Source organism: Choristoneura fumiferana, chromosome 24 (genome assembly GCF_025370935.1).
Source record: "Choristoneura fumiferana chromosome 24, NRCan_CFum_1, whole genome shotgun sequence".
In the NCBI taxonomy this organism is placed as follows: Eukaryota; Metazoa; Arthropoda; class Insecta; order Lepidoptera; family Tortricidae; genus Choristoneura; species Choristoneura fumiferana.
The window spans coordinates 1,116,012-1,131,625 of record NC_133495.1 but is presented as its reverse complement, the minus strand read 5'-3'; the positions used below and the strand labels follow the sequence as shown (position 1 = coordinate 1,131,625).

Genomic DNA, 15,614 nt, shown 5'->3' with positions numbered 1-15,614 from the left:
GCGGGGGCGCCGCTCGCTTCGCTCGCTCAGCTCGCGCGTTTGGTCGCAATTGCTCATTGTGCTCATTGACAGTAGGAGACAAAAAGTGTCATTTCATACGAATTAATTTCTATTCCTATCCTATTATTATTTAGTTCTGTGGACGTTCATGTCTGAACAACAGGCTATTGTGTCAAACAATGATAAGAGTGTGTTTAATATTCCGTTAGGTCAGGTCAGTGTGATATAGATATATCCTTGTCATTAACGGTAAAACAAATATAGGTCTCTTTTGTTCTTCAGAGGTTAACAATAGGCGTACAACTTTTTTAAGACTCACAATTATATTACCACTTCCGGCCTTACACGACCCAATGCTGGGTAAAGTTTTCGTCTAAGAATACTACTTTGACTTCAGTTCCATTAACTTTAAACACATTATTGAGCCACTTTGAACACATGCGCGGATTTCATTACAATATTTCTTTCACCCTCATGGTAAATTTCAAATGTAGGTACCTAAATTCTAAAAAACTTAAGAAGTGCGAGCCCGTATTCGATTGAACTGACGAGCTAGAGTGAATATATTATTATGTGTGGTGTTCATGTTCGCGCTAAGTTGGTGCTGTGTGACATGTTGTGCTATACATGGAAGTGGACAGCGCGTTTCTGCTTGAAAACATATGTGCCGCATAAACGTAGCTATGATACACGGTTGGCAGCGGATTAGCAAGGTAAAAAGCTTGCAGCTCATTGGTTGTTTACATCCGCTGACCGTAGCAAGCGAGAATCCAAACGATCGCAATCCATGTACACCCAGCTCAAGAGTAGCTTCACCTCATTAGTACTTTGTCACTAACGACAAACTTCAGAAATATTACTTCCCAATCAAAAGTTTTAGTTTTAGTCTTAGTTTTAGGTGGTACTTTTGAAGCCAGAATAAACCTTTCTTTCTTTCTTTCAAAAGTAAGTACAAATTACTTTTACGGTTTTCTCTTAAAGATAAGTTAATTAGTTGATAAAGATTCGCAAATTAAAATAGTAACTGAATACAGTGGGACGATTAAAAAGAGTGTTTCCATATAAATTGAAGCTTGAAATTTTGGTATGAAGGAGCTCTTAGCACAACCAATAAGAAAAATCTTAATGTTGATTTGTGCTTTATATAAATTATGCAAGAACTCGCGAGGATATATTCTAGTTACAGTGCAATAATGAAGTAAAACAGTGTCATTAATTTAAAACATTTCACACCGGTCGTTTATCGCATCCAAAAGGTTCCGCTACTTTTAAGCTTGATTGTTAGTGCAGACATAGGCGTGCATTGGGTCAACCCCCCACAGCAGGGTAAGCAACGCAAGGTCTTTTTTAAATTGTTTTATATATATAATAGCGGGAAACGAGCAGCCAGGTCATCTGATAAAAACCGGCCAGATGCGAGTCGGACTCGCGCACGAAGGGTTCCGTACTATTCAACATATCTATACAACATTAATATACTCAGCGGCACAAAATTTGGCCCACGCTACGTACAAAATTACCTGTTATTGCATACATTTGAGGGCCAGATTTTTTGCCGCTCAGTATATAAAGTGATTATACAACTAAATATTCTGTGAATATTTCAAGTGTCTACGTGTTGCCGTTATTAATATCAAGCAAAAAAAAACAGCAAAAAAAAAATACGTTTTTTTTTAATATCATTCATTCTAATATGGTCGCAACACTATCGCATTCCTGAGCTCAGCATTCAACTCGCGCGCTATCTGTAGGTAACCAGCTGCCTACCCTGGAAGTGACCCAGTGCACGCCAAGTACCGTACCCGCCCTCACCTTGGCATCCTGATGATGCTGCAGCAGATCCTGTAACTTTGCGTCGTCGAGCTGCCGCGCGAGCAGCCGCCGCGGGTTGAGCAGCCAGAGCCGCTCCGGCGCCATGGAGTTCCACAGCACGCAGGGGAACCATAGCGCGACCCCGATCTCCGCCAGCCGGAACACCAGGTCGTGCCAGTTGCGGGACACCACCGGCACCCTGGAATCGAAATAGTCCACAGGTTAGGCTAAGCACTAACTCATTTTCAGGCCCCCCAAGGTAAGCCTCACGAGGTAGCGTCATAAACGAAGTGGCAAACAACAACTAGTTGTAAATAAGTTTTTGCTAAAAAAATTACATAACCGTGCCAAGTTTCAAGTCATTAACCGTTGAAGAGTTTCGTCCTGTAGAGACGAACCTGGTTGGAACACTAGAATTTCACTACCAGATTATTGTATTGGCTCATGTCCAGGCGTGAAATTGATACAAAAACGGGACGGGGAAAGTGTCAAAATCTGAACGTATATTTAGCCGTTTACCTTTACTTGCCCGAATTTCACTTGCCATACCAACGTTTGCCATGAAATAAAATGACATCATATAGAATGCAGTAGGTTAAGTTAGGTTAGTTTAATATCAACTCTGAACAAATTACTATTTCAGAAATAAATTACTTTATGGCAAATGAAAATTCTAGGAAACGATACATTCGGGCATATGAAATTCGGGCAAACGATAGAGAACCATATTTAGCACTTGCTAGGTATCTCGAAGGCGAGAAAGTCCGCGTGCAAGAACCTGGATCATTTATCCAGAGTGGTGTACAGGAAAGGCCAGTGGGATGGGATGGATACTGACTTGATCTTCCACGGCTCACTAAGCTTCCTAGAGGCGAGGAAGCGGGATTGCAGGAACCTGGATCACTTCTCTAGAGAGATGAAAGGGAAGGGCCTGTGGGAGGATACTGACTTGGTCTTCCACAACTCGCTGAGGGTCTCGGAGGCGAGGAAGCCGGCGATGAGGATCAGCATGAGCGCCTGGCTGACCAGCCCGAAGCGCGACTGGTGCAGCTGCGACTGGTTCACGGAGCGCGGGTCCAGGCCGCCCGGCCGGGACATGTCCGTTTGGACGCCCTGGTACAAAAACACATTCAATTATGACGTAATATTTTCTGACCCTACGTCAGGAATGTCAGAATATTGTAGTTAGAAGGGGTGACACTCTTTCCCGGCCCGGATAATACCGACATGGAAATACCGACCCTGTTTTTCGTGTACTTGCCCATAGAAGCTCATGTCAGTTTCTATGGACATGAAAAACAGGGTCGGTATTTCCATGTCGGTATTATTCGGGCCGGGAAAGAGTATCACCCGGTAGAAGAAACCACCAATCAATGAGGGTTTATTGACAGGCGAAATATCGCTAGATGGCGTTAGTGTCGTTTGGTCTGTTTAACATTATAATCTTATTTATGATAATAGTTTTTAATGAATAGTCAGAACGCGATTCTCTAATAGATTTTTATGGTTCAACATTAAATAACTTTAGGCTACATCTTATATCTTTAAAATTGGAATTTTTGTATATTTACACACACCACCGCACGCCGCAGGTCTGGGCGGTAATATGAACAGTCAGCAATCAAAAAAATTAATCTATGCATCTCTTTTATTGACACAAAATCTACATCTATTATACTTTCCTGGCTTCTCATAGCCGGTGAAACAAGGACAGCTGCCTAAAACAAAGTATTGCACGAGTATGAAAGGGATGCAACGTTACCTGTTTGGTGACGAGCGTGTCTTGAACATCGTCGCCGTCGGCGGCGGAGGACGGGCCCGGGCGCGGCGATATCACCGTGCACACCTTCGTCTCCTTGAGGAACTCGCCGCGAAGCTACACACGTAACATAAAAAAATAGTGACATAGTTAAAAAAACTTATATAAGACTTAGTAGTGCACAAAATGGATATGGGACTTAACATGTACTGAACATGTTCAATATTAAAGAGTTTGAGTGTGATGTGTTTGCTGATGTATGGACGGTGATAGAAAGGAAGAGTATGCGTATATGTGAAAATATAAGTCAGCTGTAAGTACCAGCATTTTGTAATTTTTGTTATATTTGTTAAAATTGTTACCTTTTTTGTTACTTTTATTACTTATACTTTATCCTTATTCTGTAATTATAAGTGTAAATATTTGTTTTGCCAACCTGTTACTCTTTAGGACTAAGACCTGTAATGTAACTTGTTGTATTTTTGACCTTTAATAATAAATAAATAAATTAACCTAGAAGTCCCCGTGTACTTAACAAAGTACAAATCAACTGCAAGAATAACTGCCGAATGTACTTGGTGGAGTGCAAATTTTTCAATGAAATAAGAACTTTAAATGTATGTGTGTAACTTCGAAAATCACAAAACTTAGAATTCTCAGCTCGGTCTGTAGAACTATGTATGATAAAAAAAGTCAGGACTTAAGAGGTTAAGTCATTTTTCGAATATGGAACGTCGACTTATCTAATACGGAGACGTTAGTACTACATACAACAGGTCATCTAATTAAGTATTTTACCTATGCTTTTTAATAAGGAACATACATTAGTAGATTGTACAGTCACCTGCATTAATATCTGCCACAACGGAGCATGCAAAAATATCTAACGCGTCCTATCGGCTCTAGAAATAGAGTCGTATCAGATATCTGTGCACACTTTGTTGTGTCAGATATTGGTGCTGGTGCCTGTACAACAGGTGTATAAAATGCGTAATTTCACCCGAGACGCTTATCCTAAGCTACAGGCGAGGCGTGATGACTTGATTAAAAGTTATTTGGTAAATATTTACTATAGCATTAGAATTTTGATACGTGTTTCCATTGCAACCGACAGTTACTAATTAATTACGATTATAATTGGTTTCGATACGTGTTTAACTAAATGTAAACAAAACAACATCAATTGGTGTCTTAAATATTGAAATTCCCCCATTAAACTATCTAAACATTTACATTTCTGTATTGAAATACACTAGTCTAGTTTGTATTACAATGATAGATGAGTAAAATGTTTAAAATGCTTGAATGTACCAAATCTGGCAGCTGAAGTTTGTTGAAGTTTACATTTAGATAAATATCTATCTAAACCAAGTATAGGTACGGATAAGATCCATGTTATTTGGCAACACTGTCAGGAAAGTCATTATTATTCAGTACCTTACTTTATTACTAGCATCTATTTCATCACAAATTAATAATTCCACATGTTATGTTCCGTTAAATGAAGTTTTGCTTGTTGTAATTTTTTTATGCATGTAACATTTTGTAAAAGATGTTTTCTTTTTATAAGGATCCAAAGTCCGCTTGACTACGAGGTTTAATCGACAATGCCAAGTAGAATTTGACACACTGCCTACAACATTGTAGACTGAACCATGGCGAATTAAACCATGGAAGTAACGATCATGAACTGCTTTAGCGTCAAAAACAGTTGCATATAAAATTACAAAGTTTACTTCAACGATCTCTTCACTTTATAAAACTGGGAAGTGACTCAGTAAACAAATTTTCAGTAATTGACTACAATATTCCGCTCTGCAGTTAGCTTTCGTGGGAGCTACAGCCCAAGCTCTCTCAGTTTGAAAGTAGGCCTGTATCCAGCTAAGAGACGTACCTATACAGGGTGACAGTTAGACCCTGATACAAAATTAGTATTTCATGTTGAAGGCATACTTAATGTTAAAGGATGTTGATACTTTGTTGAAATTAAATCACAAACTCATTGTACAGAAACTTAAAATTTAATCCGACTAATTTTAACAAATGAATGCGTATTGTCCAGCATTAGCTGTGCTTGAAATAATATTTTTTGTATCACGATTTAAATTTCAGTCCGTACAGCCTTGCGCTGCCTACCCTTCTGCTTACTTAATCCACGCCTATCTTCAGATCCCATCATTCCCATCTAGCGATATTCCACCAATCGGAAAGGCCTCATTCAAGAACAAATCCGTTGCTACTTTGTTTGACACCATCGTAATTAAACACATTTCGAGGCAACATCGCATCTCCCTAGCCGGCCGTACAATCAGCTATTAGACACACAATGCTACATTACGCCGGTTCGGTGCTACGGACGACCGCAAAAGGAATGGTGGCTATTACTGGCACCATTGCAAACGACAATACATTGACATTATAGCTTTTATTATCCTGCTTGACGTGGTATGTGCAATGAACAAGGACGCAAATTAAATAATGCACACTGTATTAAACAACATGGCCGCAAGACAAAGTAGAGGAATTCGACGCATCGGACCTCTATTAAGCTTCAATCAGAAAGTCCCGGCAACTAATAATAAAAATCTTTATTTCAGACCATACAGATCCATAATATGTTAGTAGCCGTTGACTTATATCTAAATTAGTAACACTTACTGACTTACAACGAAAACGTGTATTTTTTTAAATAATAAATTGGGCAACGCCCTTCATCTGTCCATCCAGAAATATTGAATTGAAACTAAGCGGCGGTTAAACACAGATCTGACAGAGATTTTGATAGTTTAGGCAATTATAGCGCCAGAATGTTTATTTTTTAAAGCCGCTTCCTGTCGCATACTGTAACGTGACTAACTGGCGCGTACGTGGCAACCGTGAACTGGAAGACTTAGTGCCTACGCTAGCTTGCGCAAGTGCACGGAGCGAGCGCACGCCTAAGGGCCCGGGTGCAGGTAGAATCCGTCACCCACGACGCGTGCAGTTAGCGCTGCTTATACTATTTTTCAGTAGGCGTCCACCCGCTCCGTGCAAACCGCGTCAGTTAGCGTAGGCCCTTAGAGTGGAAAGGCCTCCAACAAAATGGACCATAGATCTGGGCTCGGGAACCAGTTGGATGCGGGCAGTACAGGACCGATCGTTCTGTTTTGTTTTTTTAGTGGAGGTATAGTGGAGGTCTTTGTCCAGAACTGAAGGTATTTCAGCGGATATGATGATACCGAATTTATATGAACTATAACAAAGGGAACTAAGCAAACAACAAGTGACAAGTCTAATGTAGGTAGCTAATCACTAACTTTATCATCAATCAAAGAACATTAAGCAAATAAGGTTGTGATCTCACCTTGAAGTAAACTTCGACACCGTAGATCAGGAAGAAGATTACGACTATGAACAGCAGCACCGCATAGCATCCGTTGAAGACGTGCTGGTAGAAACTCTGCAAACAAACCGTATCCTCAGTTACTAAGTACTTACATGATACAACTAGTTTTTACCCGCAGCTTCTCGCGCTTGCACCATTATATGGTGTTTGAAATAAAAATCTCGGTTTTCTCTAAATTCCTATGTAATTCGCCGTGGTCTTCGTTTACATGGCATTAAGAATATACTAAGACGACCAGATGGCCTAGTGGTTAGAGAACCTGACTACGAAGCTTGAGGTCCCGGGTTCGATTCCCGCGTCGGGGCAGATATTTGTATGAAAAATACGAATGTTTGTTCTCGGGTCTTGGGTGTTTAATATGTATTTAAGTAAGTATCAATCTATTTAATTATATTTATCCGTTGCTTAGTACCCATAACACAAGCTTTGCTAAGCTTACTTTGGGACTAGGTTTAATTAGTGTGAATTGTCTCGTGATATTTATTTATTTACTAATACGATATAATAATAATATAATGGGTCAAATCTTATTTAACTAATCGAAATCAGACGGTTGCTCTAAAGGGTTTTACATCTGGGTTTCTTCCTATCCCGACTGGAGTCCCCCTGGGGTCTCACCTGGGTCCACATCTTTTTGTTCTTTATGTAAACGACATAGCTACATGTTTCCGAAATTCAGGGCATATAATTTACGCTGACGATACCAAAATTTATAAAGCTGTCGCCACTCATGCTGATTGCCACTATTTCCAGCAGGATCTTGATAATTTCTTTAACTATTGTTCTAATAATCACCTGTACTTGAATACCGGTCAATGTTTTGTTATTAGCTTTACTCGTAAAATCAATCCAATTATATTTGATTATGTTTTAAATGATAAATGTTTAACCCGTGTATCCTCCATCAGAGATTTGAGTGTCACCATGGTCTCCCAAATGAATTTTATAACTCATATAAACAATATTTGTAAACGAGCTTACAAAAATCTGGGAATGATACTTAGAATAGGTAAACCGTTCAAGCGTCCACAGACCCTTAAGATTTTAATTTACTCCTTTGTCAGAAGTAGTTTAGAATTCGCTTCTGTGGTTTAGACTCCTCAGTACCAAGTTCATATTGATCGGTTAGAGCGTACTCAAAGTATTTTCTTAAAGTAGTCTGCTACAAGACTGGTAAAAATTTTGATAATTCATTACAATCTTCAAAATATTTCAATTTCCTTTCAATCGAAAATAGGCGTCTTTATCTAGATTCGATATTCTTTTTCAAAATCTTAAAAAATGAAATTACGTGCCCAAATCTCAATTTTTTTTTGTGTGTCCTTTTTAAATTACGTACATGAAATGGCATTGTCAATGGTAGAGTGTGCAAGTAAACAAAAATACTTATTTCATTACCAAGAAGTTCTAAAGCTTGGGAGAATATTTAAATTTTTAATTTTATTCCGTATTTAAATAAGATGCAAATGATGTAGAGGCATGACGTAATTGTGACGGCAGGATCTGAGTTTTAATCTTCGGCTTGTTGAAAATATAATAATAGGTTTAGTAAATATTTTCTTATTAAATGACACAGCATTAACCAAGAATATGATTATAATATATTAAAATATAGCGTACTTTGTAATTACTTCTATAGGTGACCACCACTGAAACCATGAAAATATCATAGATTTACTTTATGATTATATTTATCCAGTATTAGTACACTGGGGGACTACTACGAAAATCGAAAATCTAGGGCATGCTATGCTAACCGTACTTTCGAATTGTATTCTCATCTAGGTTTTCTAATACATACCTACATCTTACTAAGCTTACTTCTTATTACTAATAAAGACTGTCCACGATAAAATCCGGGCATGCCTGATCTGGTGTATCTTTGTAATGAATGCTAATTTTTAAGCAGCACTTTTTTGTAATAGTCAGTGGTTACGAAACTACATAATAAAAATACAATCACAATAAAATGTTAGAGCATCTGTGAGTTGTAGCTTTATGTATTTCAAAGTATTTGTCACGCCTAGGTAAGTGTTTACACCTAATCATTTAATCATTGCTTTGATGGGTACATAGGATATTAAACTTAAATAAAATATTTTCCAAACATGAAACCCTGTAGCACAGAATATATAATAGTACTTACTCTGTGATAGTACTAACGTACAGAATGGCCACGCTCCGCCCCGCACCGGTTCGAGTTACCCCACCCCTCAAGCGCAGATTGCAGGAAAACCGCAGGAAAGCAGTCGGGTGCGCGACGCGATGTATGTCGGCCGCACGGCACTAAGTTCGGGAGCAATCATTTTGCGAAATCGTAACGGTACCCTACCTACTTCCTTTTTCTAAATAAATAGTGATTTCTGAAATTAACGCGATTAATACATGAAATAACTACCTACCGAATGATTCTTTTAAGTTTGTAGACGTATATCTATTGTAATTGAAAATAATAATGCTTAAAATACGCAAACAGACACATTTTAAGTAGGTTTAAATAAATCGAGGATATTCTGGCAGAACCGGATAAGTGCACAATATTTTTTTTTTTTACGGTTTTGCTAGATAAATAAAGCAGAAAACATTGAGTAGGTATGCCTATGTATGTAACTTTAAAAAAATTGCACTTATTCTGTTTTGCCAGAATACCCTCGAAATAGGTAAGATTAACGATTACATTTATTTGCACATATCTAAGCCATACCTACATATGAGTACCTTTAAATGTCATTGGTAGCACTTATAGTACTATACGGTTTTGCAATAGTCAGCCCTGTGCAGCTTACGCACACATTGACGCGTGTACAGACGTCGTCGTGCCTATGTAGATTCAAGAACGCGTATTTTGTACGGCGTGGCCGCCCTGTGCCTGTAGTAGGGCTGTGTAGGGAGGGTGGTCAACTTTAAAGTACAAATTTTCATTACAATCGGGCGTCCCCCCCCCCCCCAAATCTATACCGATGGGTGGAAAAATTTGAAAAAAATCAGGATTGTAGTAAGTAATATATCAAACTTACAAGGAAAACTATAACGGCTAAGTTTTCTTGAGAATTATTAGTAGTTTAAGAGTAAATAGCAGCCTAAGGTATAAAACCTAAACTTGGAAGATTCCGTATAAAATACGAAATCCTTAGAAAAATATTACTTAATTGTTTCGTAATGGCTACGGAACCCTATTTTAGGCGTGTCCGACACGCTCTTGGCCGGTTTTTTTTTTATATGTTGTTAGGACCAGTACCAGTAGTGTGAATTCAAGTTTTAAGCTTCGAAATAAATATGATAAATTGGTGAATTATATGACTGACGTTTTATGCCCTATAAGCCATACTAACATTATTGTTATTTGCCCTACGTATATATGTGGTAAGCCTATCTACAATTCCAAGATAGAAATATTCAATAGTCTGCTTCGAAGCAATGCTAAATATCATGAAAAACACGTATCTTTTGACTCGAATCTGGACCTGTCATTTGACATGTTTTCGGCCGTCACAGGGCGTATCAATGATCTTGGAATGACGAATATTTTATGCCATTTGGGAAATTTTATTTTGGATAGTACTCGACCCACTAAAGGGCTAGAAACAACTGGGCGAAAAATAAAAATGGTCCAAAAGAAATTATCCGACTATTTCCCACAACATACTGGAGGTATAAAAAAAACCGGACAAAAATCTAAAAGTAGTTTGGATTTTTTTCCTATAATTTCATACATATCTTGCACCAAAATATAGCCGGATTATTGAATAAAGCCGACACGCTGTCGGTATACTTGCAGGAATTTAACACCAAAGGCATGCCTATTGATGTATTATGTATTACTGAGCACTTTTTGATGGCGGGCTCGGAAGGTCTTGTCACTATACCTAACTTTAAGCTCGTAACTGGTTTTTCTAGAAAGCAATGCAGGGGGGGTGCATGTATTTTAGTAAAGTCTCACCATGAATATAAAGAATTAAACAATATAAAAAGTTTTTCCTTGGAGTGTTCAATAGAATGCTGTGCGATTGAATTGACGCGACACAGAATAGTTATCATATGTCTTTACAGAACACCGCAATCAAACCTAGTGTTGTTTTTTGATAAATTAGATATGATTCTTTGCAAAACATGTGATTACACTAATAATAAAAAGGTAGTCTTATGTGGAGATTTTAATTTGAACATTTTAAAGAGAAGTAATAACACTTTACAATTTGAATATTTGTTACTAAATCATAACCTCAAATTGGAAATCAGGGAACCAACTAGATTGGCTAGTGGCACCTGTCTCGACAATTTTGCACACAACGTTAGGGGCTCCAAGGGAAAAGTTATTGAACTTGGTTTATCGGACCATACGGCTCAAGTATTAAAATGCCCCGTAAGGAAGACCTGTTTCATTAATTGTTGGCGAGTAAAACAGCGAAATTTTAGTTCAGAAAACCTGGCCCTGTTTAAGAAATGTATGAATAGTTTGTCTTTCTCGGATGTGTTACAGTGTAATGATGCAAACTTGGCTTATGAATTGTTTATAGATACCTTTACCTGTTTTTACAATTTGTGCTTCCCTTTCAAAATAATAAAACTTAAATGTACAATAAAACCCAAATGGATATCTAGAGGGATCAAAATATGTAGCAAGAAGAGAAGAGCTTTACTATGGAAATATCGATTTTGTCCTAATGAAGTTAATAAAAATAATCTTAAAGCCTATAATACTAGATATAGGAAAATACTAAATCTCACACAGCGCTCACAAAATGACCATTTTATAAAGCAATCAATCAATAAATCAAAAGCTACTTGGCAAGTAATTAATAAAAACAAGCAGCTATTCCCCAAAGATCCAATATTAAAGCTCATTAAAGACGATGTGATAATTACAGATCCGACACATATGGCCAATGCCTTCAATGATTTTTTTATCGACCAAATTGTAGCCAAAGGCAGTGACGTACAATGTCATTTAAAAACTAACTGCAGCCAATCTATGTATATGGCACCTACTGTTCCACATGAAATAATGATTATAATTAAATCACTCAAAAACACTAATAGTGTCGGATATGACGACATAAATACTAAAGCTGTAAAGCAGGTATCGCATGTAATTGCCCATCCCCTAAGTCACATTGTTAACCTCAGCATCTCAACGGGAGTATATCCAGACAAGCTAAAGCCTGTTGTTGTAAAACCTTTATATAAAAAAGGGGACAAAATGAATATGTCAAATCATAGACCCATTGCTTTAGCAACGGTATTTTCTAAGGTAGTAGAAAAGGTGATATACGAGGCACTCTACAATTATTTGGAGAAATATCGTTTGCTGGTTGCAGAGCAGAAAGGGTTTCGTAGAAAAAAATCCATAAATATGGCAATATATGACTTTGTGCAGCCAGTATTAGAAAATTTAGATAAGCGAAGTCAAGTGTGTGCCGTATTTATGGATATGACTAAAGCATTCGATTATGTAGATCATTCCATCCTTTTAAGAAAGTTGAATGCATACGGTATTCGTGGCAATATTTTGGAGTTGTTAAAGTCCTATCTGAGCAATAGAGATCAATACACTGAACTTTCTCAAATATGTATACACACTAAATATGTAAAGGCTTACCGATCTAAAAAGAGGCAAATTATGTATGGAGTGCCGCAGGGGAGTGTACTTGGACCTTTACTATTTTTACTCTATATCAACGACCTACCCCGGCACGTCAAACACCCTATGGTATTGTTTGCTGACGACAGCACTGTTATTATTAAGTGTAATGATATTAATGATTATGAAATGGAAATTAATAATACTATAAAGGACATAATTGAATGGCTAAATATGAACAATTTATTAATTAATCTTGACAAAACTAAAATCATGCACTTTTATCAACGAAAATTGCCTGTTCCAATTTTCTGTAATTATGAAGGGACGTTAATTGAATCAGTTTCTGCTACCAAGTTTTTAGGAATACATGTAGATAACCACCTGTCATGGAACTCACATACTGAGCAAGTGTGCCAAAAACTGAACCAGTATGCCTATGCTCTTTATAAACTTGCAAAGCAAGCTAGTCCTGATGCTGTTATAACTGCATACCATGGTTTTGTGGCGTCGACTTTACGTTACGGAATCATTTTCTGGGGCAATTCTACAAACAAGGAAGCGGTGTTCAAAGCCCAAAAAAGATGTATCAGAGCAATGCACGCAGTTTATTTAAGGCCACGGCCTTAAACAAAGTGATAGTTGTATATCGCATTTCAAGGATTTGAATATCTTGACAATGCCTTCTCTTTACGTTTTGGAGGTGGTAATATTCGTAAAAAATAATCCAGCGTTGTTTAAAAAAGCCAATTACACTAGCAAACGTTTGGGGCAAAAGTTTAGGGAGGATTTGTGCCCAGCTCTTGCAAAAACTGCTTTGATGCGTAAGAGTGTATGTTCTCTTGCGATAAGGATTTAAATAACAATTTACCAATAGAACTTAAACTATTACCAATACCACTTCTGAGACGTAAATTATTAACCCTGCTTACGAATAAATGCTATTATTCTGTTCTCGAATATTTAAATGATGACCTAAATTGTTTGTAATTGTTTTTGTCTAATTTGTTTTTTTTTCTCGTATACCTATCTAATTTAATGTTCAATATATAAATATAATAGGTAAGGATCTGGCTTAATAGCCAATGTTTTCGTACGCCAACTGGCAAAACATAGTGCAACACGAAAAAAATGTAACATTTCTGTATTTATGCGGCCATCACCTATGTTTCACAAATAAAACACTTTTGACTTTTGAAAGATATCACAAAACAAACAGAGATGGAATCACTGATATCTGTATATAAAATTTATTAATGAGTGGTGAAACAGGGGGTAAGACAACAAGAGTTAAAGATATTTATATTTTTTTGAGCAAAAGGTTATCTTGAAACAACATTCTTCAGCTACTACTTCTTATTAATAATAGGTTTGTTAAACTATTATTAACCTAACCACACACACATTCAATGTTGTTCTTTCTGCGGTGTTCAACAATAATAACATGTTGACATGCTCGTATTGTAAGTACTTTCAACTTACCCGTTTCTCATCGGAGGTATCGGCGACGTTGGTGGTGACGACTTCGGCAGCCAGTAGCGAGTAGCTGATAAGGTTGAAGGTCACGAACGCTAAGAACGACTTGGAAAGGAACCGGGGACGCTCCCAGCGTATGTCGCGGAGGTGGAATACCTGTTGACAAGAATAAATGGTATAGGTGAGAAGTACATATTTACAGAATTGATCAAATGATATGGGTAGCTCGAGTTCGCTTTTTAACAATGGTCTATTTCTCGCAGACGAATTTAGTACTAGATATAAGAATTTTGAATTCTAGAATTCTTTCTAGAATTCTGTTCTATCTGGGTATTTATTAAAAAAAGGGTGAATACATTTTGAAAAACAGATATAATATCTATTGTAAATTGTTTAGACGCTAACATCGGATATCTGCGAAATAGGATATATTATTTTTCCTATTGGTAAAAATTCAAATTCAAAATTCAAATCATTTATTCAGTAAATAGGCCGCAATGGGCACTTTTACACGTCATTTTTTAAACTACCAGCGCTTTCGGAAAGGTACATTTTTTTTAAACGCACGCCGCTTCTTTGCACTTGTCTAGTGGATTCGCAGCCTTAGGGCAGTAAGACAGAAAAAATTGAGAACACTTCTTAAATAATTACACTAATTTCTCAATTCAGTATAATAAAAATTTATATGACAAAGAGCTTAAAAATCCCCGTGCGTTAGCACGCACGTGTTTCGCGTTTCATCATTGGCTTTGAGCGAGTTTGCGATTTCCGATCTGCTCCGGATTTGACGAGGCCAGTAGAAATCGTACCTAATGGTTCGTTGTAATTAATAACGTGTATATCTTAGTACAGATTATCTTTATGGACTTAATTACTTACAAACAATGTAGTATATTTGCAAGACAAGAACTGAGATGACAATTGGTCCGCCGAGCTCTCGCTCGTGAAAACTAAACCAGAAAGGAATGAAAACTGATTGAATGCCCCATCCAAAACGTAACTTATTACATTCTAAGAATACGCAATGAGTGATAACGAAACAAATATGCACCCTGAGTACCTACTTTGTTGTAATTAACAATAATACATGGGACAGATGTTATGAATCAATGGTAGTGACACAGTACTGAGACTACTAAAGTAGGTAACCCTTCGGGTCTTAGCGCCATTTGTAAAACCGTCAGGTGTAGCGGCCATTTAATAAAAATTACCGTTGAGTGTCATGTCATGGCCATTCACGCGGGTGGTTTTCGGGAATTCGCGATTGTTATAATAAATACCACAAAAAAAAAACATTTTAAGCTTTATGACCGTGAGCTGGTCTCCTGACACCCGAAGGGAGGGATTTATCTTGTTTTTAGCTTGACCGTGCCTAGCTCGTTCATTTTGGATACGTACCAGTGCCTAAGCAGCTGAAAGCTAAATTACAAACAGTAATGTATATTTTTTTTGCGAAAACCTGTATTGGCCGTCTAGATAGGTAGGTACGTAATTATTAGCACGTTTTCCCGACAACTGGTAACCCAGACAGCTGATTAAACGGTATGGTGTGCGTTGAGCAGAATGAAAACAACGGTGGCCACCGGGTATTGTTTTAAAAA

The 15,614-nt window shown here is 37.5% G+C and overlaps 1 protein-coding gene across 2 annotated transcripts in view; it reads right to left on the bottom strand.

Annotated features, from left to right (window-relative positions):
- Positions 1 to 1,684: 1,684 nt before the first annotated feature.
- LOC141441797 (uncharacterized) overlaps positions 1,685 to 15,614 on the bottom strand; it is a 67,873-nt gene continuing 53,943 nt past the window's right edge. For both annotated transcript variants that reach the window (XM_074106663.1, XM_074106664.1), the window contains exons 5-9: positions 14,020 to 14,169; positions 6,915 to 7,010; positions 3,575 to 3,688; positions 2,762 to 2,925; positions 1,685 to 2,011 (exon numbers count right to left, since the gene is read on the bottom strand). In XM_074106663.1, the coding sequence (XP_073962764.1) occupies positions 1,723 to 2,011; positions 2,762 to 2,925; positions 3,575 to 3,688; positions 6,915 to 7,010; positions 14,020 to 14,169 (813 nt within the window). In that variant the 3' untranslated portion in view covers positions 1,685 to 1,722. The remainder of the gene's footprint in view (positions 2,012 to 2,761; positions 2,926 to 3,574; positions 3,689 to 6,914; positions 7,011 to 14,019; positions 14,170 to 15,614) is intronic.